At 44.8% G+C, this 27,232-nt stretch overlaps 1 protein-coding gene across 5 annotated transcripts in view; it reads right to left on the reverse strand.

Moving 5' to 3' along the window:
* Window positions 1-27,232, reverse strand: part of DLGAP1 (DLG associated protein 1) — a 519,677-nt gene that overhangs the window by 171,454 nt on the left and 320,991 nt on the right. For all 5 annotated transcript variants that reach the window (XM_083187577.1, XM_083187573.1, XM_083187574.1 and 2 more), the window contains one exon: window positions 25,959-26,173. In XM_083187577.1, coding sequence (XP_083043703.1) covers window positions 25,959-26,173 — 215 coding nt within the window. The remainder of the gene's footprint in view (window positions 1-25,958; window positions 26,174-27,232) is intronic.

The following is a 27,232-nucleotide window of genomic DNA, read 5'->3' on the forward strand; positions in this document are numbered from 1 at the left end:
ATTTACTTCCAAGCTCAGCATCGAGACCCAGCATGTCCTCATTATTATTATTATTAGGTTTTGCTGCAGGAAGCTGACATGTGTGGTCATTAAATGTCATACTGTATATCACCGTATATGCATTCCACCAAAATATATTATTATATATGAATTGAACTGCGAACGTTGAACTATGAATAGAACTGTGATTTTATGCCACACCTCTTTCTAAAACGCCTCTGAATAACCGTAGTAAAGACATTGTTTCACTATACCGATCACTATATTAATTGTTTTGACATGCGTCAGAATATAAAGGAACTTGGCCCTTTCCATGGCTGAAAATAATGATAGCCCTCAGCACATCTAGCTGATAATTACATAAAATTGCCCCCATACAGACAAATATATACCTACAGTATACTCTCAATAAAAAAATTCCATTTTTTATGTTGACGCATTTTTGTTGCTATGGTGACTCCCATCTGGTGTGTCTGAGCACCAGGCTGGGTGCTTTGCAAGAATTCCGGGCTAAGGCTGCATCTACACATTTCGTTTTGACAGGGGACCTGTTCGGCAGGAAGCATTCGCACAGGGGGGCGATGTTTTGTTTGTGCGCATAAACATTTATGAGCATGTGCAGACTCTTTGGCCATATGGACGCACGGAGGCAGAGGCGTACCTAGATATTCGCGGACCCCATAGCAAATGTTTGTAAGGGCCCCCTATTTAGCAACTGATGGTGATAAATGTATGTAAAACATATTACGTAGACAGCAAAGATGGGCCCCATTCAGCTCTGGGCCCCATAGCAGCTGCACCACTTGCACCTATGGTAGTTACACCCTTGCACGGAGGAGTGAGGGCAGGGGCGGGCGGCGGGCACGGGTCGCACTCATGGGAACTCACAGTACTGTTAGAAGCCAATTAACCTAAAATAATATTTTTGGATTGTGGGAGGAAACCGGAGTACCTGGAGGAAACCCACACAAGAAGGGGGGGTATATACAAACTCCACACAGTTAGGGCCATGCTGGGGATCAAACCCATATGATGCAGTGATGCTAACCATTACACCGTTCGTGCAATCCTAAATTAAATCTATTACATTTATAAGTATCCCCGCTACGTAATAATTGTAACCTAAAAATAGTATTGTGAGAATGCCTCCATAGGCATACTGTAAAGTGGTTTATTCCATCTGAGGAATTTGGTACATAGGGGTCAGATGGTAGTTCCCATTGAAAATAATGGGGATTGTTGTGTGCAATGCTTATTAGCCTTTTGCCATAGATGTCTGTAAAATGTCCTGCATTAAGATGTTAAGAGTTACATTTTACATACATGCAAGTATTATTGTGGAGTAAGTATCATACAATTAAATACTCTGGTGACCTTTACATAATTCTTGATTCTACCATAGTGCACATTAAAATGAGAAATGTTGTTTTAGTCTTTTCATGCATTTAATCATTGTATTTTTTCTTTCCTTTACTATTTCTCTTCAGCACCTTCCAGCTCCTGAATTATCGATGGTAACACAATCATCACCTGTGCTTCCCTCTGTGTATTAGCAGCAGGATGAATGACAATGTAAATAAAGTACATTTCTCCTCATTCTTCATTCGTACAGTATACTCTGGCTGTCAGTAGCTGTGCAGCTAATAAAGTGACTGCATGTGGGAAGGAAGGGGGAATGGTGTATGGTTACACCGCACTTCCTGTTGTACTTAATAATTCAGGAGCACTGTGACTACCTCCACAAGAGGAAATCAGAGGACACAGAGAAGCAAAATGCTGAGGGGAGACAATTGAGAGTCTGGTCACCCATAATAAGGCTCTCCTTCCTCATGACATGCACAAAAATGAACAAGGGAGTGCAATTAATTTGCCATGGTCGTTAAAGCCCAAGGCTACCTGCCTTTTTTACCCGTGTAAACTTTTCATACAGGTGTGTTAAAATCAGTGCCAGGTAGTTTGCTCAAACCAAGGTAGAGGTGCGAGGTCTTACCAGAGGTTCACCAGAGGCCTCCGGCAAGGGGACATGGGCTTCGAAGCAAATTGGTGGGTGTGGCCTAATTGTGTGAGGCGTGGCCACTTCCGGTGGTTAGGCCACCACGCCCCCAAATGATTACGGGGAGAGTGAAAAAAACTCTAAAGTCAAGGGGGGTGTTATTATCCCCCACCCCTTCACCAGCAGCAGCACACACACCTACAGCACGTGCTGTGCTAACAGAAGGCTCAGCATGAGCTCTCACGCTGTCAGTGAGACGTTCATGCTGAGCTTTTTGTCAGCACACCACATGCTGTAAGTGAGTGGTGTTGCTGCTCGGGAGGGATGGAAAGGGAGGGGGTCAGAGCAGGGCCCCCTCTGGGCCCCTCCAGCAAGCCTGGCCCCAAGTAATTAGTACCCCCCCCCCCCTCTGGGTGGCCCTGGTCATGATGGATCACCTGCAATTGATACTGACGGATTCCCAAGGATGAAAATATAATAGTATACAGTAAGTTGAAGTCAGGAAGACTGGACTGACTGTGGTGTGTTAGAAGCAGAGTTCTAAGCAGCAGGAGTGAATGACATGGAAGTTTGCTGATCACATTCTTAAAGACAACGGGCCAGATGCACTAAGCTTCAAAAGTGATAAAAAGGAGAGTGATAAACAACCAACCAATCAGCTCCTGCCTGACATTTTTCAAACATAGGGGCAGATGTATCATAGCAGCGCTTATCGCGCCGCTATGATACTTCCTGCTTCGCCTCAATAGCGAGGCGAAGCAGGAAGGGACATCGACAAGATGTATTAACATCTTGTCTGCCGAAGCGGGGGAGCGCTAACTCCCCCCTTCGGCGATGTCCCTTTCTGGAGATAGCGCATCAGTTAATACTGATGCGCTATCTCCTGTCCCCCGTCCGGCCGCACTGGGCATGCGTGGGATCTCGCTGTTCACGCGAGATCCCCAGTGCAGCCCAGACCTAACAGCAGGGACAGTGCTGTCCCTGCTGTTTAGATAGGGCTTCGCCAGCCTGATGCTGGCGAAGCCAAACCTGGCCTGCTATCATTTTGATAGCAGCGCCGATATGGACAGGGGCGCATAGCGCCCCTGTCCATTACCGCATCCCGGCACGATCATACATGGGGGAGAAGCGTGGCCTAATTTGGGGGCGTGGCCTATAATCGCTGCTCTCCCGCGAGGCCACGCCCCCATTTTGCCGCTATGGGGGCATGACCCAGAGGCTCTGTGAGCCTCTAGCCATGCCCCCAGCCCCCTGGCTGCGGGAATAGACGCTGTGCGCATGCGCACAGCGTTTATTCCCCGCTGCTTAGTTAGCAGCTGACAGGGGGGACCGACCAAATGACGCCTTGTCCCTGGCGCCGGAGACCCCCCCCTCCCCGCACAGTCCTCTCACCGTTGAAGCCGCAGAAGCCGCATCTTACTTTGACTTCGTCCGTCTCCTACTAGCGCTGCAGCGGGAAGCGCTGATGACTTCAAAAAGACTTGCCGGACGCTGATTGGCTGAATTCAGCCAATCAGCGTCCGGCAAGTCTTTTCGAAGTCATCAGCGCTTCCTGCAGCCGCGCTAGTAGGAGATGGACGGACATACCTGTCACCGGACCTCACAGCGCCCCTCACCTCCAGCGCCCGGTGCGCGTGACCCCCCAGCCCCCCCCTAGTTACGGCCCTGCTATATGCAGTGCACTCATGCAGTTAGGTACAGTACATTTCTACCAGCTAACAAAACACTAACTAGAAAAGGGGTAGTTGCATGTCGAATATGAAGGTTTGGTAAACCTTAACCTTTAACTATATCAATAAAATAAAGGCACAGTCATTTTAGTTCATAGGCAAATATTTCAAATGTGTATAAGAAAGAAATGAGTAATAATTAAAAAAGTTCAGAGTCTGAACAATGTCAAATAAATTATAATAATCCCATTAAGGCTGGAAGAAGACTTGAAAAAGTATAACGATGTCAGGCTCTAATTAAGATGATGAACACCATCAATAATTCCCTCTCTGCTATCCCCTTATGAATGTCAGCAGTGTAAAATTAATTGTCCACCAATATGATATTTGCATACCTCCCAACTGTCCTGTTTATCACGGGACCATTCTGTTTTTTGGGGACGGACCCGCAACCTGCCCGGGGCTGGCAGTGTCCCACGGTGGGGGGGGGGGGGGGGGGGGGGAGGGGCAGTTGGTAGTCCCACCTGTGTGCTGGGAATAGATACTGTGTCTATTCAGAGATGCAGAGGGGCCAGGGGCATGACCAGCAGCTTTACTTAATGACAAAAAATGCTGCGTGGCCTGCAGACGAGGCATCCCCGTGGGGTCACGCCCCCTTTTTACATAGACCACGTCCCCTTTTCGGACACGCGAGTGTCCTGCTTCAGAGGATACAATGTTGTATTTGGTTAGCTAAAAAGTAAATACAGTAGTAATCAAAGATCTTAAAGGTATGCGGTAGATGTGTTGAAACTAATTAGGAAGACACTCAATAGGTCGACCACTATCGGTCAACAGGCCATAGGTCGACACCTTAAAAGGTCAACATGGCTTAGGTCACAATAGACTAATGTTTGTCACAAGCAAAAGGTCGACATGAAAAAGCTCCATGAGTTTTTCATGTTTTTTTCCCCAGAACAGGTGTTTTTTCATACTAACTACTGTATCCATGTGGACATAGAGGGAGAATATAATAGTGTGCACACATCATTGTAAGTCGGCATAGACACAAAAAAGTGAAAATGCCATGTTGACCTTTTTTTTATGTTGACATTTTCTACATCAGGCTATTGCTTGTGTCGACCTTTTGTCCCTGTCGATTTAAGCCATGTCAACCTTTTTAAGGTGTTGACCAATAGTGGCTGACCTATTAATTGTATGACCCATTTTAATTTTAAATGATTTTGAACTCAGAGCAGGAAGGGCAATAAATAGTCACCTTGTAGCCCGGACGCCGCGGTGCGCACAGGCAGCCATAGTAGCTTCTCTCTCATATTTGGGGTCCATGACTGCATGTGTCACGAGACACCAAATGAGAGACGCCAAATGAGAGAGAGAGAGAGAGAGACACCTGTGCACACCATGGGGTCCGGTCTACAAGATAACTATTCACTATTTGCTGCCCGGCCTGCTCTGACTTCAAAAACATATCAAATATAAGTGCAAACTTGATTGAAGATCATTCTGTTTATACTGTGCTGACTCTTGTATCGCGCCTCAGGAATTGAAGTAATTATGTGGGGGCTGCTTTACTCACAAGATCCCCTGTTGGATAGGGGATAAGGGGAAATATAGAATACAATTGTGGGTTGGCGCCCCTAGTGTTGATCTTCCCAGTTAGATCAATTAAGCCTTAGGCTAATTCACTTTAGCATAAAGTAAAAAGTCCATGTAATTTCAAATGTTTATTAAGTCTCTTTTTCCACACAATGGTGACAATTGATCCAGATGTTTATGTCTGAATGAGCCTGTGACCTGAGCACATCTACTGAAGGTGAGAATTGCCTTGGAATATCCCAGACTCTATATTGAATTTACTACTTTTTAATCCGATTTAAGTTTTAACTGCTGGAATCTACCAGGAATTAAACCTTGGTCAATCCATATAACACACGGGCCTTCCCAGATGTATTGGAAACATCGTCCTTATTATAACCGCATATAGGTATGGCCACCTAAAAAGGTCTTATCCACTAAAGTAACATCAGATTGCGAAACCAACAGCAACATTGGCGGGAGGAAGAATACTCGCTGGTTCATCTACCAACAGAAAGAATAGGAATAGGTGCTTCATTGTGCCAAGGATCCACTTACCATCCCATTAAGGATTGTTTCCTCTTGTGAAAGTGAACTGTAAACCCCTGATGAATTCCCATTAAGGCATGAAACGCGTTGGGTATATTCTTCTGCTGTTATCAAGTATCTGAAATGTCTCAACGATAACCATAAAGATCTGGATCAATTGTCACCATTGTGTGGAAAAAGAGACTTTTTAATAAACATTTGAAATTACATGGACTTTTTACTGTATGCTAAAGTGAATTAGCCTAAGGCTTAATTGATCTAATTGTGAAGATCAACACTAGAGGCGCCAACCCACAATTGAATTCTATATATATATATGTCCAGTAATGAAGGCACTCGGAGACTGTATAATGAAAGCAAGTTCACATCTCTATTATGGTTGAGTACTTTCGGGAACTCCTACTACAGCCAGGTTCTGAAGACTGGACTGAGTTCCCGAAAGTTCTCAACCTTAATACAGATGTGAACTTGCTTTCATTATATATATATGCAGTCACTGGGCTGGCCTGCACTCCTCAGAAAAGACACCTTCTGCGTTGCTCTCCCCTGGTTTCCCATGCCACGGGAGTCCACAACATCCACTGTATGGGGCGGCAATCACAGCTCTGAATAAACGAATAATACTATTTTTATTTCAAGTATCTCAGTCCTAGTTTTTTTCTTGTACTATAATGCTCCATGTGAAAAGATTTTTTTAATCTCATTTAAATAACATCTTGAGTGTCGAAGAAACATAATTCACACACCTGAATAATCTCCTGGCGAGATCTCTGAATAGATCACGTTTATTCCATTAGTTTGCCTTGAATGGTAGATTTTCAAAATCAAGAATACTCCCCGGGGGAAGTGAATAATAGTTCTGATCAGCATTTGAGGTTGATAAAAGTGCCTCGTACATAAACCTTTACCCCTCTGCTTGACAGATGCTGATCTTATAATGTGCACCCTCAGACTTCTGCTCTGCAATTAACCTTGGTATATCATTTTGAGTAATGGCAAGGTGTTATATTTATCTGTCCTCTGGAACAGTCTTTGTAATGTCTTCAGAAATGTATGTTATTTTATCCCCTGCTCATCTGATATCACACATTGAGGTAGACACAATCTTGTCCATTTAATGCATTAAAAATTTAAAATAGCCAGTACATACTTTGGCAAAACACACGTCATCCATTTTAACAGATTTTTGGCCTAAAAAAACGTATTAGAACAGTACAGGAGGAACTACACTGATTCCGAAGAACAATAAACCTGTATTATAAAATACAAAGACCTGGCCTACGTTACATAAATCATTTTTTGAGCTTTAATTTTTTCAGAATTTTCTTCATATCAAGTACCCCCTTGTGTACAAAGAGGGTACCGCAGCAGATATTGGAGATATTTTGTGCTGTCCTCGATTGCCACAGTGGTCCCCACAGAAGTGTATAGGCAGTGCCACAAAAAACAGGGGGATTATGAGGTTGCATGCCCTGGGTGCAGGATATAATACCCATGTGTGCATGCGGAAAGGGTGGAGCCAAATTACTGCCTTGCCCCACGAGAGAAAAATCATAATTTCAGCCCTGGTATGGATTTTGGCCAAATGTACAGTTTCTTTTGTAGCTGCAAATTTTTTTGTTTTTTCAGTGCTTACATTGCAAAAGCTAATGTCATATTCTAATGGTGTCAGCCATTGTAGATTATAGGCTGAAATTTCACAATTCTTATGGCAAGAGAGCCCGCTCATGCATGGTTGGTACAATGGCCTTGTATACACAGTGCTGTAGTTCTGGGGGTCCTACCTTGGAGCCAAAGTCACTGTATAAGTATATTGGTAAATTCCACTGATAATCAGTTTCTTATTGCCAAGATAAGCAGTGGGCTCATTGCTGGTTAGGACCTGGCATGCGGAGGGGGGGGGGGGGGGCATTGAACTGTGTTGGGCAGCCCCCTACTTCTGCCAAAGGTTGAAGTTTTGTGAGAATTCGCAGAACTACAAACCCAGCTGAATTAGGCCTCAAATACGGGTCTGTATGAGAATTTGAACCGAAGTGTGTGTGAGTGCACGCATGATCCATTTTTCAAAATTATTTATTTGTATTGGCGAAGTTCAACCCAAGTTTATTTGTGGCCTGAAGAGTGACGGTATCATTGATCTGCCTTTATCATACCTCCTAACATGACCCTTTCCAGGAGGAGACAATGCTCTATTCCTGTACTTTCGTCTTAATTTATAATTGCCATCACCTGTGTTGAAACACCTTTCTTATCCATTAACCTGTTTGAAACAAGTGATAGTCATAAACTAAGAGGGAAATCCAGGAAAAGAACATTGTGTTGGTCCTGGAATGTGTCATGTTGGGAGGTGGAACATTTTGGGTGACATTTAATGAGATGTGATTTTGCCGCGAATTCGCACATTCGGAAGGTCTGAATTTTAGTAACGGCGGAACTCGCATCCAGATGTTTTCCCATTATAAAGTATACAAATCGCATATTTAATGAGATGCGAAAGCGGGAAAATGTTACTTAAATCGCCACACATGCAGACCAGGTTATGACAGGCGAATTTGCCAGAACCATGCACAGATCATTGAGATCTGTGCATGGTCCTGCCTTAAAAAATGTGTAAAAGTTAATTTTTTTTTAAAAATGGCGTGAGGTCCCCACACCTGAGCATAACCAGCCCCGGGCTCATTGAGCCGTACCTGGTTCCAAAAATACGGGGGACAAAAATCTTAGGGGTCCGCTGTTTCTGAAACCAGCCCCAGACTCTTGGACTGGTCCTGGTTCCAAAAATACGGCGGACAAAATATCTGTATTTTGGAACCAGTACCGGGCTCCAACAGCCTGCGGTGTCATGCCACAGCCGGGGGACACTTTATACATAAGGTCCCCCGGCCATACCATGAGCACCGTGGCTGGTCAGCCTTGGATGGGGTACCTGGGGGAGTGGGGACCCCACCAATAAAGGGGTCCCCCCCCAAGCTTCACCCATCCAGGGCTGAAGCCCGGGGCTGTCACCGGTGTCACTGGCCATTGGACGCCGGCTTGATAGTATTAAATCATTCATACATAACACTGCTTTATACAGGTGCACTACAAGTGCCAGCAGGCCTCCCCTGCATGCTGGGACTTGGCGAACCACAAGTCCCAGCATGCGGGGCATTAATGGGCCCTCTGGGACTTGTGGTCCAAGTGTAAAAAGAATGTTAAAATAAAACACACACACACACAGAAAAGTACAACTTTATTACACACACTCACACACACACACACCTCACTTTTACACCAATATACTTACCGAACCAGGGTCCAGCGCTGCCCTCCCTCCTCCAGAGCCATCTCACCCCGCACTGACAGCGGGGTGAGCCGGCTTCCTCCGCCGCTGCTAACAGCTTCTACAGTATATCACTGTCCAAGCACTATAGAGCCTGCTAGCGGCCTTGGCTGGATGCGTCTCCATGGAGATGCATAGCTCAGCCAATAAGGGCTGAGCTATGCATCTCCATGGAGACGCATCGACCAACCACGGTAACAGGCTCTGACAGCGCTATAGAAGCTGTTAGCAGCGCCGGAGGAAGCTGTCAGTTGTGGGTGAGCTGGCTCTGGAGGAGGGAGGGCAGTGCTGGACCCTGGTTCAGTAAGTATATTGGTGTAAAAGTGAGGTGTTTGTGTGTGTAATAAAGTTGTACTTTTCTGTGTGTGCGTGTGTGTTTTATTCTAACATTCTTTTTTACAGGTGGACTACAAGTCCCAGCGGGCACATTAATGCCCCACATGCTGGGACTTGTGGTTCACCAAATTCCAGCATGCGGGGGAAGGCCTGCACTTGTAGTGCACCTGTATAAACCAATGTTATGTATGAATGATTTAACACTATCAGGCCGGTGTCCAATGGCCAGGGACGCCGGTGACAGCCCCGGGCTTCAGCCCTGGGCGGGTGAAGCCTGGAGGGGGACCGCGCTTCCCCAGGTACCCCATCCAAGGCTGACCAGCCACGGTGCTCATGGTATGGCCGGGGGACCTTATGTAAAAAGTGCCCCCCCGGCTGTTGCATGACACTGCGGGCTGTTGGAGCCCGTAGCTGGTTTCAAAATATGGGGGGACCCCCAGATTTATTTTTTCCCCCGTATTTGTGGAACCAACACCGGTCCAAGAGTCCGGGGCTGGTTTCAGAACGATTTTTGTCCCCCGTAGTTTTGGAACCAGGTCAGGCTCAATGAGCCCGGGGCTGGTTATGCTCAGGAGGGGGACTTTACGCCACTTTTTTCCCATTTTTAAACACATTTCCTCAAATTCGCACATTTTCATGACTAAAATCGCACATTTTCATGACTAAAAATCGCACATTTTCATGACTAAAAATCGCACCTTATTGCACCGTATTTGCCCGGATTTCGCATCCCATTAAATATACGTATTCCGGAAAACAAATGCAATTTTGAAAAGTGCGATAAGGTGCGATTTTGGAAAGTGACCAAAATTCGCATCCTATTAACTGTCACCCGTTGTGTCTGAAAACACTGGGAAAAGTGCACCTAGAAATTGGGAATTGCAAGGTTCAAAATGCACCCCATTCACTCTATTGGTCAGAGGTTCCTAAAGGCACCCCAACGGTCCAGGTTTTAAGTACAGTATATCCATTGCTCAGTATAGATGGCTAAATCAAATTGACTGAGGTACTATACTAATTAAGTTATCAGTTATTTATTTATTAACAGTTTCTTATATAGCGCACACATATTCCGCAGAGAATATTTGAACATTTACATAAATCCCTGCCCCATTGGAGTTTACACTATATGGCCCTTATTCAGATCTGATTGCAGTACAAATTTGTGCTCAAAATGGGCAAAACCATGTGCACTGCAGGTGGGGAAGATGTAACATGTGCCAATTTATGTGAACTTTATATAGAACACCTTAATCCTGCTCCCATTGGCTGGTGCAATCTTTAATCCTCAGTAATCCCATGTGCTTTGGTGAAATATCAGGAATGCTTGCAAAAATCTTGCCAAAGAGGGTGAGCAGTTGCACCCTATTGCTGCTTTCACACCACAAAACCTGCTTTGAAATGTTTCTTAAAACGGGTCAGAGCAAGTAAAATCCATTTCACATCGCATGTTGTAAACGGTATATTACTGGTTAATTACCGTTTTTATACCTTTCACATTGAACCCGTTTTCACCCGTAAGCAGTTGTGGGTGTGGGCAATGAGTTAGTTAATGCAGGTATGCAGCCTCGCACCTTCTATCCCTCCCCCCCCAACGGAGGAAGCCAACCATCCCATCCACCCAAACCCCCCACCCCCCCTGGACGAAGGCAACCCCCTCCCCTGGTACCTGGCCAGTGCAGGCATCCAGGCAGTGGGGTCCATGCATTTCTGGGGAGGCAGCGGGGTCCCTTCGGCGAATGGGCAGTGTGGGGTACCTGCAGTGGATGGGAAGTCTGCGGCGGGCTCCCTGTGGCAGATGGGAACTAGTAGAGCTACTAGTTTCCATCTGCCGCAGGGGCCCAGCCGCTGAATTCCCGTCCGCCGGAGGGACCACGCCACACACTGCCCATTCACCGAAGGGACCCACTGCCTCCCCAGCAATGCATGCACCTCGCTGCCCGGATCCCCGCACTGGCCATGTAGCAGGGGAGGGGGGGACCGATGTGGGGTCCAAAATACCTGTTCAGATCCGTTCATACTGCAAAAATAATGGGTCTGAACCGTATAGGTTTCTTCTTTTTTAACTGTTTTGAATAAACCGGTTTTCTTGAACTGGTCATTTAAAACTGGCGCTTTCACACTGCAGCTATAACCATTTTTAAATGGTTTAAAATTGGCAAAACACCGGGTTATAGATGCAGTGTGAAAGGGGTATATCTGTTTTCAGCTTCATAAGCCAGGCCCAAACTTGACTAGAAGGCACAATGGATTTTTTTTAGAAATGCAATGATAGAACTTTTAACAGCATGTTCTCATCTCAGGCACCATGTGTTGGCTCACAGTACCATGATAAGAGACATCTTTCTTTTCCACAATCAATCTGGGCTTTTTGTAACAGCATCAGACAGAATCGCTCTGAGAGAAGGGAAAAGACTTTCAAAATTGGCTAAAGTTTTTCATTACACACTGCTGAAAGTCTTATTTTATTAAGACATATATCGTGCTACTAGCCACACAGTAGGTTTCCTTGAACACAATTTGTTGGTTCATTATATATTTAATGATGTTTATAGTATACATTTAATGATGCTTAGGACCTATTTCTTTTCCATGCTAGACTACTAGAGCTTAGCTTGCATTTAATGACCATAACATTTCCTCCACACATCGGCATAACTATATTGGGTGCAAAGTCTGCTATTGCTATGGGGCCCAGAGGCTTAGGGGGGCCTGGAACCAGTTACTATACATACGAATTTCCCAGATTTGCCTGCTAAACAGTTTGATCTGATCCATTTCCAAGCTTGAATTGTGTGACATTACATTTTCAGTGAGGAATGTGCACTGGAATGTTATAATGGTAAGTGCACATTGTTATCTGACTTCATTTGAATAGGTCAACCTATTGTCTGTGTAGACCTAGTGCATGTCCAACTTTTTGACTGTGTCGACCTATTGACTATCTACTTAGACACTGTAAACCTATCAATCCACAATTTGAACTGGCGGCAACTGTAATATTGAACAATATGAACTGGAAAGCACTGTAATGTTGAACAATATGAACTGGAGAGCACTGTAATGTGCGATAATGTGATCTGCTCATTGTAATATGGAGGGCATGATAATGTAAAATAATATAAAAACACTGTAATGTGGGCCAATATAAAAATGGAGGCACTATAGTGTAGTACACAGGTTCGCAAACTCGGTCCTCAGGACCCCACACAATTAGCTCCACCTGTGGATATTTTGAAATGTATCGTTGTGTAATGAATGCACCTGTGGACCTGCTGGGTGACCTGCAAAACGTGAACTGTGTGGGGTTCGGAGGACCGAGTTTGAGAACCCCTGGTGTCGTATAATATGAGCTGAGGCACTGTAATGTGGCATAGTTTGAACTGGTGGGGTATTTTAATTTGACACTGTAATATTGCATAATATGAACTGGGGACAATGGGGCAGATGTATTAAGCCTTAACAAGAGATAAATGCAAGTGTGATAAAGAGAGATAAATGCCCAGCCAATCATCTGCTAACTGCCATACAGGCTGTGTTTGAAAAAAGTCAGTAAGGAGCTGATTGGCTGGACATTTATCTCTCCTTATCACCCTTGCATTTATCTCTTGTTAAGGCTTAATACATCTGCCCCATTGAGTGATAATGTGAATTGGGGATACTTTGTGTTCTGGTATCCCTACAATGTGACATCATGTAAACTAGGGAACATCAATGGATCATAATATTAACTACAGAACTACTATTGTTTAGAAAAATAACTAGGCATTGTGACAGGGCCCCCTATGATATGTTGCTAAGGGGCCCACAAAGTTCTTGTTACACCCCTGCCTCTACACAATGATAAGGATTAGTATTTTAGATGAAATGCTGAAAAGCATATTAACTATGTAACATTTCAAATAGGACGTGACATATGTATATATAGTAGATTGTGTTTTACCAGGGTGTAACTAGATATTCGTAGGCCTCATTGCAAAAGTTTGTAAGGGCCCCCTATTTAGTGACTGATGACGATTAATGTATGTAAAACATATTACTTAGACAGTAATGATGGGCCTCCTTCAGCATTGTGCAGTCATCCCTCTCCCCATCTGTATGTCCTGCATTGTACTGTCATTCTTCTCCCCTTCAGTATGTCCTGCATTGTGCTGCATCTGTATGTCCTGCATTGTGCTCTCCCCATCTGCATGTCCTGCATTGTACTGTCATTCTTCTCCCCATCTGTATCTCCTGCATTGTGCTGTCCCCCTTCTCCCCTTCTGTATGTCCTGCATTGTGCTGTCTAGGGATAGGGAAGAGGAGGTCTCTCCCTCTGCACTCAAGAAGTTAACTCCTTGGTGACTGGTCTGGACCGGAGGATATCCCAATGTTCTAGCACTGGCTGAAGTAAAAAGGTAAATAGCTCTACAGTGAAATCCCCTTGCCCACACTGCACCCAAACCACTGAAAATCAGTGGGTGGGGTAGGGGTGGACTAGGAGTGCTTCTCATTATCCAGTCCAACACGAGTGAAGCACAAAATATGAGAATTAGAGCAGCACCACTTTTGCCCTTAATAATCCACATGATTATGTAGTTTATATTCTTGTTGGACAAAGTCTCCTCAGTGAATTCGCAATCTTAATGACTACAATGGATATAACTTAAAAAGTAATAAACCGCACTGACTTAAATCTTCCCTTTGCATGCTTACAAATGACTCACTACTGATATTCTAATTAAACATTAATATGAATTTTGGCAGGCAGAATAGGAATGCACACAGCATGGAACATTATATGTTGATCTCTCTAATTAAGCCTATTAAAAAAGCTTAACAATCACAGTGCATTTAGAATGATAAACTTTATTTTAGTTTAGATTATTAAGAAGCCTTTGTAAAGTGTTTTCTTCATATGAGATGTAATCTGCTGTGTTGCCCACCTTTCACCCATCGCCACGGTACATTACACATCCCAATATCATAGCACAATTCTAGTACTTCAGTCTTGTTGAGCAACACCAGGTAACTATAGGTAATATTTAAATCAAATAATTATAATACAGTATGCATAGCTTAATATTTACAATAGATTTGTTGTGGTGTACAATTTGGCAAAGACCCTTCAGAGACTTGGGGGGTATCCAATTAGTGATTGTGGGTAACTGGCTTGACAGGGGCTATCCAATTAGTCCCCTTAAGCTGGTGATCACAGAAGCTTATAGCCAATTGCTGCTGCAGCTGCTCACCTTGCACAGTCCTCCCTGCCTTATTCCAACCTCTTTTAAAGTCGGATTTGAAATTGTCGGAAATGGGGCCTAAACCTGTTGGATTTGGCCCCGTTTCCACCAAAAACATGTGAATCTTCGGCTATTCCGCCAACCCATGTGGTTTTTGACAAGTCAGAGCATTCTGACCTGTTGGAAAAAAACTGCCTTAATTGAATAGGTCAGCACCCCTTCCGACCTATTGAAGTCGGAAGCTGTTGTCTTTCCAACAAGACGGCAGTTCCGACTACCATTGAATATACCCCTATAAGTGCATGCTGAGTTTTGATCCCCACCACACAGATATTGGGAAGTATGTAAATAAATAAGAGAACAGAATCCAGTGTGAGCTCACAGACTGGAAAACAGGGAATTTATTATTATCATGCTAGATTGTATGTCAGTAATTACCTTCTAATATAATGGGGCAGATGTATTAAGCCTTAACAAGAGATAAATGCAAGGGTGATAAGGAGAGATAAACATCCAGCCAATCAGCTCCTTACTGACTTTTTTCAAACACAGCCTGTAACATGGCAGTTAGGTGGTGATTGGCTAGACATTTATCTCTCTTTATCAAATTTGCATTTATCTCTTGTTAAGGCTTAATACATCTGCCCCAATGTCCCTTAGCATAAATAATAATTTTTTAAATGTTTGCACGTTTGCTTTGTAATCTAGACTTGTCTTCACCATACACAGTACTCCATGGGCATTCTTGGCAGACAATAGTACTCATAGTGTAGTGCTGCTGCCTGATAAATGGAGAGGCTTATTCCAAAAGCTTTGGATATGTGCCACAGCAATGAATACAGCGAGAATTATTTACATATGAAACACATTTTGCTGAGACAAAATGTTATTTAACATATAGTGTAGCAGGAGATTACACAATGAAATGGGAGTCTCCTGCAGGATGTGGGAGGGTAGGCAACTAATCCTTGGTGTTGTGTTTCATAGTTTATATTATAGTTATTCTAAACCAGTTGACTGATTCAATTACTTGGTAGAACATTGTTTTACTATGTGCTTCCTGAAACATTCCTGTGCTGTGCGTTCTTCCTCAAACATCATGTTACAGTACAGAATGAAATGATACAGTACAGAACTATACACCAGTTACACTAAGCAAAGATGATACAATGACAGCAGTATGGCCCTTATTCTGATTGACGCGTACTTTACCGCATACTTTCGGATAGCGTCTTTACGGCGTCTGCGCATGCGTGGAGAACGCAACGCGCATGTGCCACGCCTTGACTCCGTACCTGTTCGGCCAAATCCCGTCCAAAACTGTTCCCCGCAATCAGTCGGGAAATATGGGCGTATTATGGGCGTCATGCGGAATGACACATGGGCGTAGTTTCAAAGTGGGCAAAACGGGGCGGAAACATGGGCGGACACGGGGGAGTACACTTATGTTGGGGGGCGTACATTCGGATACCACTCCGAATGCACGCGATCAAAAAGGGCAGAAATGTGCGGTGTCCACAAGTGTACTATTGCTTTGCGGACACCACTCGTTCATGCGGTAGGCGAACGGACCGCCTAATGACTACAAGCATTAACACCTGAACCCAATAGAATCTACTCCTTTACTCATTACTCACTAATAGGACGCTTGTCAGTGCTTTAATTGAAACCATTGCTGCTTCAAGGAAACCTTACTAATCCCCCACATATGCTGTACTTGTCAGACACTTAAAAACTGCTAACAATGGACATGACTGAATATTAATACTATCAATACACATGTGTATTCGACATGTACTCATGAAACCACACATTTTTGGTAAAGTAAACAAATTTATTTCTATACATGTCACAGTCAATGCCACTGTGATGCAATGCCCAAAAAATACAAAATCCCAAAAATAAACAACATGGCAGGAATGTCCCAAAATAAATAATAATACAAAACAAATATAATTGCACACAGATGGACTCCAGCACCTCCTATGTGCCACTGCACATGCAGCCAGTGGGAAATGAGGAGGCTGCTGGCCCTTCTACAGCAGGCCAACCTGCACCTGACCATTCTACAGCAGGGCAACCTACACCTGGCCCTTCTGCAGCAGGCCAACCTGCAGCTGGCTCATATGCACCATCAGCAGAATCATTTGGAACACAACCGGGGACTTCACAAGATAGTACCATGGCCATCACTTCAAGTACAGCTGACAGTAATGGCAGGCAAAAGAGGGCAACAGGGGCACCAAAAAGGACATATGAAGCAAGGGCTCATCTGGTTACCCTCAGCACGTGATTGGACACAAGAAGCTGACACACACAGCACAATGGAAGATTTGGGACCACATAACGGTGGAGATTAATGCAGCCACAAGTTCATTTGCGACCACGTTTGGCCTTGGTAGGCTCCTTGGCCTGTGCAGCAGCTCTTCTGGCACGGGCAGATGCTGGGGCAGGTGGAGCAGATGATGTTGAGGGGTTGGCTGGTCTACCCCTCCTGCCAGCAGGGAGTGTTGCCGGTGGTAATGCACCAGAAACGGATGACATTAGGACCCTGTTGCTGGTAACCAGCTCCACCATAAGCTCATTATGGTGGAGGAGGAGATCATTTTGGCGGGTGGCTTGCTCGGCCAGCACCTGAGCACTTGCAGCCATGGCCTGATGTGACTCAGCCATGGCCTGCATGCTCGCAGCGATGGCCTGCTGGGTGCTGACCAAGCTCGCCAGGATCTCCTCGGTCCTATGCATCCGTTCTGATGCCAACTCTCCCTGCTGGTTGATGTCCCCAAGCATGTTGGCCAAGGCGGCCAAATCGGCTTGGTCCGATGGCTGCTGCTGCACAGGCCTACCCCTGGGGCCAGGTGGCACGGACTCCTCCACCTCCTGAGCAGAGTCGTCACCAAGCGGTGGGTTGTCTGTGGAAAAAGATAAACAAAATTAGGACACATTCTAAGATAATTACTTGCACAAGTTTATGGCATGACCAATATTTACCTTCAATAAAAGACGCAAACACTTCAGCTGGGGCCTCGCTATCCATCGTGCTCACCCCCCTGATCTCCTCAACTGATATACAGCTCTCGGCCATCAACTCCAGGGGGGTGAGCTCTAGCCCTGATGGCATGGGCCCGGCCCCAGATGTCTGGCTGTGTTCCCACCGCTTGGTCATCTTCCTCTTCAGGTTGGTTTTGAAGTCCTGCCACCTGCAATGTAAGTTGACATATTAATACATGTCACTCCAGATGTTAGCTGTTGCAGCCATTGCTCTGTGCTACATATTACGACATGTGATTAATGTCCAATAGATAATATTACATGCAACTATGATATCAACCGTTACAATACACATTCACAATCACCCTACTCTAACTCTCAACGAAATAACATGTCAATAATGTCTGTGTATCGTAACAACCTCACGGGCCATTTGCAAAATCCATCTAAGCATCAATTAAATCATTACTTGGCTATTACTGGGCACATGTATCACAAAACAACTTGCCTCTTCTTCACATGGTCCGTCTCACGAACTTGTGGCGCTACTTCATTAATCTCTGCCGTTATCTGTTCCCAAATCTTCCATCTGCGTGTGTGTGTCAGCTTCTCCGATGGACACTCAATCCAATCACGTGCTCGGGGAACCAGGATGGCAAGCTCCTGTGCTTCATATGCCTTATTTTTTTTTGGTGGTTCCTCTGTTGCCCTGGCTCTCCCCTTGCCACGTCCATGGCCACGCCCCCTGTCACGTGTCGCTGCACTTGAAGTGCTGGCCATGGTACTACCTTGTGAAGTCCCCGGTTGTGTTCCAAACAATTCTGCTGATGGTGCATATGAGCCAGCTGCAGGTTGGCCTGCTGCAGAAGGGCCAGGTGCAGGTTGCCCTGCTGTAGAATGGTCAGGTGCAGGTTGCCCTGCTGTAGAAGGGCCAGCAGCCTCCTCATTACCCACTGGCCGCATGTGCAGTGGCACATAGGTGGTGCTGGAGTCCATCTGGTCAAATAGTTGCTGCAGGTCTGGGTCCACCTCTGGTTGTGATCCAGACATGTTAGCAACAACATTGTCACCTTCTAATACACCTTTATATACTGTTTGTGTATCCTGTTTGGCGGACATCAGCGGCAGCTGCGTTCCGTGCGTGAGCGTACGTCGCTGTTTTTTCGCGCCGCATACGGTGGCGGAAATTCCATTGTGTAAAACCTGGCGAAAGTTCGACATGAAATACTGGTCACCAATGCTAACATTGCATAGAATCTTCTGATACACCTGTGACTATTGCACAATACACATGCTATTTGCTAGCATGACATGACATTTGGTTCATGACTACTGTGGTATTGTGGAGTTTGTTTGCAAGCTAAAAGTAGCCCAATCCCTTAGATAATCCAGGCCACAAGTCATGCAATACTCATCTCTACTGTTATAGACCACACATGTGAGAGGCCTATAAATAGTGAGTTGCTGCTAGAATCATTTGTCAGCAGATCTGGACTTGTCAGGGTCTAAGGTAAGCTCTTCCATGGTCCATGTAGATATGCTATCCATTAACAATGTAAGTGTATGAATGTATGCACCATTGCCTCACTGACTACAGATTGTTGGGCCAGCAAAGTGCTTGTAGCATTATTGCAACATGTCACATGTTCACTATTTCACTCACAGGTCTTAAACCTGTGTGGGTTCATCTATTGCAGGACAACATGTCCCAGCAATAGATGAAATGTCTCATAGTACATGATGTCGGCAAAAAATGCTGACACCTTTATCTGTGTGTTTAGGACGGTGTGTATTGAGTTCATATTATTGTTACATCATTATAGGGTCAAATGGATCTTCGGGATTTCACGGGGCGGCCATCTATTGTACGTATTGAAGCCTACAAATCTATTTGTAGTGGGATATGGCCATTATGTGCATAGGTGCATCAGTATTTATGTTCATTTCTTTATAGGTTGCTGAAGCAATGATGCGCTACATGGAAAGGAGGCTAAGGGCACTTGCGGCTCTCCCCACTCGTCGCCCAAGGAGGCCAGGACGTGCTAGAATCTATCGCACACGGGTGACTCTGTTTGCTATGCCCGATGATGAGGTACTTACTAGGTACCGGTTACCGCCACATGTAATTCTGGATCTGCTCACGTTAATTGAGAGCGATCTGGAACCTCTACACGGGATCACGACAGCAATTCCGCCTCACACACAGCTGCTGGCGGTGTTGCATTTCTGCGCCTCAGGATCATTCCAACAAGTAGTGGCAGTACTTGCTGGAATATCTCAGCCGGCCTTCTGCCGAATCCTGAGGCGTGTGACGTCGGCCATGTTCAGGCGCAAGGGGCACTTCATGGCCATGACATTTGCCACCGAGACCCTGCGCAGAAGCCAGCAGGCCTTCCATCAAATTGCTGGCTTCCCTAATGTGATAGGGGCTGTGGATGGCACCCATGTACCATTTGTGCCTCCATCTCGAAGTGAGAAGATATATAGGAACCGCAAATTGTTCCACTCACTGAACGTGATGGTGGTATGTGGCCCATCCATGGAGATTCTCGCCTTCAACTCGAAGTTTCCCGGAAGTGCCCATGACTCTCATGTCATCCGACAAACCGGGATATGGCAAAGACTACAAGAGCTGGAAGGCCGTGATGCGTGGGTTCTGGGTGACTCCGGTTACCCATGTACGCCCTGGCTACTTACGCCGTACAGCTACCCAGCACCGGGCCCACAGGAGGCATTCAATGGGGCGCATGTTGCCACCAGGCAAGTGGTGGAGCGCTCAATTGGCCTTTTAAAGGGTCGATTTAGAGTGCTCCACCGCACTGGTGGTGACTTACAGTATGCGCCTCAAATGGTGTCGAGGATCGTGGGCCTGTGTATATTTTTCCACAACATTGCTGTGCGGCGTGAGATACCCTTTGATGAGTGGGAGGTACCATCTGAGCCGCAAGATCCGCCCATGCGCCCATCCCGCGCCCCTGAATGCCGGAGGGGATACCAGCTGCGGGACTCTGTGGCGCAAAGATACTTCAGGTACATTTTATCTAGTTGACCAGAACACACCAATTCTTGTAAAAATCACCCCTTCAAATAAGTACAGTGTGGTAGTTGTCAGTGTTACAAAACGACAATTATCCAGCCTGCCCTCCTAATGGCAAAGAAATAGTAGATATTTATCATATGTGCTTAGTTTTGGGGGAAGTACAATAAATGTGCTCATTATTATACCTTCTACAAGGGATCTTATGTGTTTGTTATATCTTCATTATTGTAGTTGATACTATCCCTGATGACTGGTGAGTACATTGATTTATTCTCTAATGTGTTGGGGATTTTTTCCTGTGTTGATGTATGATTTGTTTGCAGATATATATATATATATATATATATATATATATATATATATATATATGATATTTGAATTTATTAACATGTTTAAACATTTCAAGGAGCAGGCAGGCAGGCAGGCAGGCAGGCAGGCAGGCAGGCACCCAGGCAGGCAGCCAGGCAGCCAGCGCTGGTGTATAATGCTGGACTCAGGATACCTGCAAGTATGTGTATGTGTCTTTTAAACATAAATGTACGCATACACATAGATGCATAGAGTAAGTAATGCTAAGTACAGCTATGCGTTGCTAAGCTATAGCACGCGTTGCTTGGCGGAGCGAGGCGTCATTGGATTTGCTAAGTGCATACACACTGTGTTTTATATATATCAGATTTGTTCATTGCCATACATCAGCACTACTGTTTTGAAGGCATGCGAATTTGTCACCATTTGTGTTGGCGCAGAGACGCTGCTCATGTAAAGATGAACAATAAAGTTATTAACACAAATAACTGTGATAAACCAATGCCACCACCTGATTGGTTGATTGATGCCATTGTTAACATGGCGGAGACACGAAGGGCAGACCCGTTTTCTCCTGCGGAGCTGAGGGTTCTTGTCTCCGTCATGGAGACAAGGCTGGGCCGTGCTGGGCCCTTTATCAGCAACCGGCATAAACGCCGGGCCTATGCTGCGGCAGGGCGCAGGATTTACGCCCGCACTCGGGTGCGGAGGAGCATCGGGCAGCTCGAGAGGCGCTGGTCGGACCTCCGCAGGCGCCAGCCCCAGCTGTTACAGCAAATTAGGGGCGAAATAGCTGCTTGTGAGTATTTTAGCTATGAAATTTCGCACTTACAACATAGCATATAGAAACAATAAAATGTGTCTCATGATAAGTGGGTGTCCATGGGTTTAAAAGTCCATAGACTGTTATGTGTGCTTCTTCCTGGTTAACATGCAGTCATGTGGCTTTTATATGTAATGACATAGCATTGATGATTCTGATGCATACAATGTGCCAGATCTAATATGTGTTACACATTGATAAATGCCAGGGTTGTAATGTTTGAACAAATTACTAACAATCACATAATATTTTAAATGTCACATTTTGGAGTCCATTAACAGTAAGGAGCTACTTTCCAGCATCGTTTGCCATCATTATCACCCTTCCATGTATGTCTTGTTATGGATTAATACATGTGCCCCAATGACCCGACATTGACCATGATTTTTTTTTTCTACCACACAGCACGAGCCCGAGCCCGACAGCCACGTGAAGAGGCCGAGGCAGCCCTGGCCGAGGAGGAGGGGCAAGAGCCTGAGGAGGAGGTGGCGGCAAGGGTGGAGGAGGAGCAAGTGGAGGAGGAGGAGGAAATGTTGGAGGAGCAAGTGGAGGAGATGGTGGAGGAGATGGTGGAGGAGGTGGTGGAGGAGGAGGAGGTGCCTGAGGAGGTGGTGGTGGAGGAGGTGGAAGAGGAGTTGGTGGCAGAGGAGGAGGTGTTGGTGGCGGAGGAGGAGGTGGAGGAGGAGGTGGTGGTGGTGGAGGAGGAGGTGGAGGAGGAGGTGGTGGTGGTGGAGGAGTTGGTTGTGGCGGAGGAGGTGGACGAGGTGATGGTGGCGGAGGAGCTGGCGGAGGAGGGGGCTGAGGAGGCCACGGTTGCCCCAGAGGTGTCCGATTCCGAGGGGGAGGAGGCATGTCAGGCCCCGGAGTCACATCTGATCGGTATGTTTACATAATGCATCATTCATGAAGTAGTTGTACTGGTATTTGTTATGTAGCACTGGTGATGATAAATGTTGTTACAATACTATTAATACAGACCCCAAAGTGGGTAGCTACAGATACAGGTACGGGTTAGATGGGGTGTCCAAGGCATCCCTTTCATCCAGGACACCTCTGAATTACACAGGTTTGTGGGATGGCTTGGAGCTCCATTTTGACTGCCACATAACCGTTGTAGTTAAACAGGATCCTGGAGTAAAGGGATGAGTGGATCATTTGTGGATTAAATTCACCTGCTGCAAGCGTTGATTATGACCCATCAAATAGTGGAATCTATATTGTTGGTGAATGTTATTTCTAAACTATAGGATGTATGCTATAAATGGAGTATGGGCCGGCCTACCTTGGAATGGAGTCACAAGTTGCCAGTGTCCCAGGAGCCTCCTCTACCTAAACACCCCCTGTAGTTCAGATTGTTTTTTTGCCGTCACAGAATTGTAGGTTGGTTTAGACAGAATTATGATTTGGAGGATGTGTACTGTGCATTCCTGACATTTGCATAACTCCCATGCCACGAACCATCACTGAACTTAGACTGAGGAGATTGTGACAAGTTCTTATTGACGGAGGCCATGACATGCTTGTCATTGGTTAGTCATGGGTGGGTTGTGACTGAGAAGAAACACTATGACTGTTATGTCTTCTGCAGAGTAAAGGGTAGAGGGACAAAAACACAGTATGTAGTAAATAAGTGTGTATGTATGTAGATATGTATGTGTCATATCTATTTATCTATGTGTGTCTCTATCTCTCTACATAGATATATATATATACACATGTCACCTAGCATTTGTGCAATTTATGTAGCAGTATGTGAAATGTATGCATGAATATCATGACTAATTTTTGCCCCTTTGACATGCCCACAGATGACACCACACCGGCAGATGAGGGAGTTATTGGGGCCCTCCTGCGGGCGGAGCACCATTTGAGGCTCTTACTAGCAGATCTGCAGGACCTTCGCGATCTCCTGATATAATTTATAATTTTATATTTTGTGATTGACATGTTAATTTTGGTTTATAATAAATGTTTTATGCAAGTTCACAGTTGTTGGTTTTCTTTGCACATTAAACAGTATATGTGTAGATTGTTTATAATCTTTTACACAGGGTCTAATAGAAACCATTGCACTTCAATTGCTGTAAGGGTTAATGTGTGCAATGCATGTGTTAGGCATGCTTGTAAGGATATATTGGCATCTAATTGATTCCAATTCCAAATAAGAAGTTTTTTATGAGGATAGGTAATTGAATAAGTGGGTCATGTGATGTATTGCAGAATATACATCATAGTGGGTTGTTTGGCGTAAATACTCCGCTTACGGGCGGTAGCACCGCTTGGCTCCCGTTCAGATGCGGTATTCCCGAGCATACTCTGTACTACTCTGTAATACCGTGCAGAATCGGAGTGTTTCTCCCGCACACGCATGGTTTGTATGTCGTCCGTAAACACGCCCTGTTCTTAAAGAGTGAGTCCGTCCGAATGCGGAGGACACGTGGGCGTTTCTACGGACGATGGCCGCACGCGGCAAAACACCGTGGCGTGCGGACCGCTCCGTAAGAATGCGGGAATATCCGCACCGATCAGAATAAGGGCCTATGCTCTGTAAAGGTCATTTTAAAATTGTTTGTCTACTGTGACCTAAATAATTTTATTTCTGTTTCTGTATTTTTTTCAGTATAAGAAAATAAAAATAATCATATACTATAATTTCATATTAAATTCAATAATTTGAATTAGAACACTAAGTATAAATAAACATGTAATAATAATTATTATTATTATTATTATTATTATTATAATAATAAGTGGTTGTATTCAAATTCTATTCACCCTGACATTGCCTGAAAATAAGATAAATCATACTGACCTTTTTTTCACTTTAATATGACCTCAAACCCAGCAAATTTAATTCAAGGGAAAAGCAAATGTCTCTCTCTCTCTCTCTCTCTCCCTCTCCCTCTCTCTCTCTCTCTCTCTCTCTCTCTCTCTCTCTCTCTCTCTCTCTCTCTCTCTCTCTCTCTCTCTCTCTCTCTCTCTCTCTCTCTCTCTCTCTCTATACACTAAATTGAAGTGAAATCTAAAACCTACAATCTGATTGCATAAAAATGGGGTAGTGTTTCAGAATGGGGCTGTGCTAAACAACTGCTACAAACTTGTGATATGAGTGGACAATGTGTACCCAGTTCTATAGTGTGACCAGGCCAGCCAATCATTGCCAGGAGCTAGTTGCAGAGGGACCACACATCATGCCAGTCATCAGTCCAGACTATGAAGACTGGTGCTTGGTTTCATTATTGATGGAAGGATGGGAGATTTCTTTAATTTATTTTTATTATAATAATTATTATTATTATTTTATCATCAGCAGCTTATTGGCAACAAATTATTACATTCCTGTCTACTTCAAAACTTTTCTGCAGAGATGATAAATGGAATCGTCAACCTATATAAATATTACCTAAGAAGCAGGTTTCAGCTTGGTGCTGTCATTTATTAGCATGACCAATTTACACAAGTTGCACTTCAGAAGAAAAACATATTTAAGGAATACTTATTGTGAAATATGTAATCAATAGCAATGGGCAGTACAGACGGTGCAATGGTTAGCATTACTGCCTCACAGCACTGAGGTCATGGGGTCTATTCCCACCATGGCCCTATCTGTGTGGAGTTTGTATATTCTTCCTGTGCTTGCATGAGTTTACTCCGGGTACTCCCACAATCCGTGAATATACTGGTAGGTTAATTGGTTCCCAACAAAATTAACCCTAGAATGAATGTGTGTGCATGTATATGTGGTAGGGAATATAGATTGAAAGCTCCACTGGGGCAGGTACTAATGTGAATGTTCCTATATTCTTTGGAATGCGCTGCAGAATATGTGTGCGCTATATAAATAACTGGTAAATAAATTCAGCACGAAATTTCATTTATAGTTGACCTAATTCAAAAGATTAATGAATTCACGCTGATTAATTACAAGAAATGTTGATCTTATTTTGTGCATATTATAGCATGTAGCTGTACAGTATACATGTAGAAATACTTCTTACATAATCAGCATCCAAAATTGCTAGACTTTTCTGTCAGAATGTAACACTGCCAATTACAGTTCCTGTTGATGCGAGACACCTCCTGTCCTACAGGACATACCTTACAATCTAGACTAGAAAACTGTCTTACTTGAGAGTAGTGAGTTCTGTGAGTGATGGCTGCGTAGCCTTAAGGTAGCTCTCTCTTCGTGCCGCAATCTTTGGAGATGGCTTAGGGCTGTTTGTGTCAGAGTCTCCGCTGTCATCATCACCCATGGCTTTGATGTAGCTGCCACTGCGCATTCGTCGACATGGAATCTCATCTTTGTTCTTAGGGGTATATCCGCTCCATTCATCTTGAGGCACCTAGACAGAAAGCATGGTGAACGACTGAATTAAAGTGCAAAGACTGAGAGCTAAAGACAAAACAATTTCTACAAACATAATTGCTTTTGTAATTAAAAATAGATCAAATCAGTGTAATAGCAAACCGATGTTTCTTAGCTTATAAAGAAAATAGACTAATGCTCTTTTAAGTTTAAAAAAATATTTTAGTGAATTCAGAAACCTGTTTCTGATTGATTCCTCTATCAAGGCAAAAGCTATTTAATTTATTTGCTGCCATTTCCGATAGCATTGGAGGCGGATCTCAACAAAACAGATCCGACTTTCAAACAAGACGGATCTGTTTTGTTGGAAACAGTCATGGACTTTAAAATTCACTACCTTTTCTCGACAATCAACGGCCGTTTTCGCCGGCATGCAACAGGTGGAACACTGAATTCCATCTGCCGAGAAACTGTCAAGCCTGGAGAAAATGGGTCAGGATTCTTCCGACTGTTGGAACAATCAGACAGTTGGATTCCAAGATTGAATACCCCCATAATGGTAAAGGTGAGTACACACACGGGCCAATTTTAACCCCATTTCTAAGTGATTTGGCTAGATAGCGTTTGGAAAGAAGCACGGATCGCTCCGTGTGTATGGCCCATATGATGGTGATGAGCAGTCCCATGCGTCCCTATTGCCCGCAGAGCAGGGGCGGAACTACCGCCGGTGCAGACGGTGCACTGCACCGGGACTCAAGGGGTCAAAGGGGCCTAGTGTCACCGTCCGCCCGGCATGCCACCGTTCCCGTTTAGTAAAAATATGTGTGAGAGCATCAGCCGCCATCAGAGGGACACGGTGCGTGCGCAGGCTATTCTCTCTCCTCCCTCCCCCCGCACCCTGAACCTGCGGGTTCGTGGCTGGCAGGTGCCAGGTTTACTTTATGTGCGACGTGGAGACGGAGAGTGACGGGAAGCAGTGCACATCAGCACATCATTACATCATCAGATGCAGCAGCGCTGGGGACCGGCATCCTGTCCCTGTTGCTGCAGTGGACCACCAGCCAGAGGTAGCCACAAGCACAGGGAGTGGAGGAGG

The sequence above is a fragment of the Crinia signifera genome, chromosome 5 (genome assembly GCF_055691185.1).
Source record: "Crinia signifera chromosome 5, ASM5569118v1, whole genome shotgun sequence".
In the NCBI taxonomy this organism is placed as follows: Eukaryota; Metazoa; Chordata; class Amphibia; order Anura; family Myobatrachidae; genus Crinia; species Crinia signifera.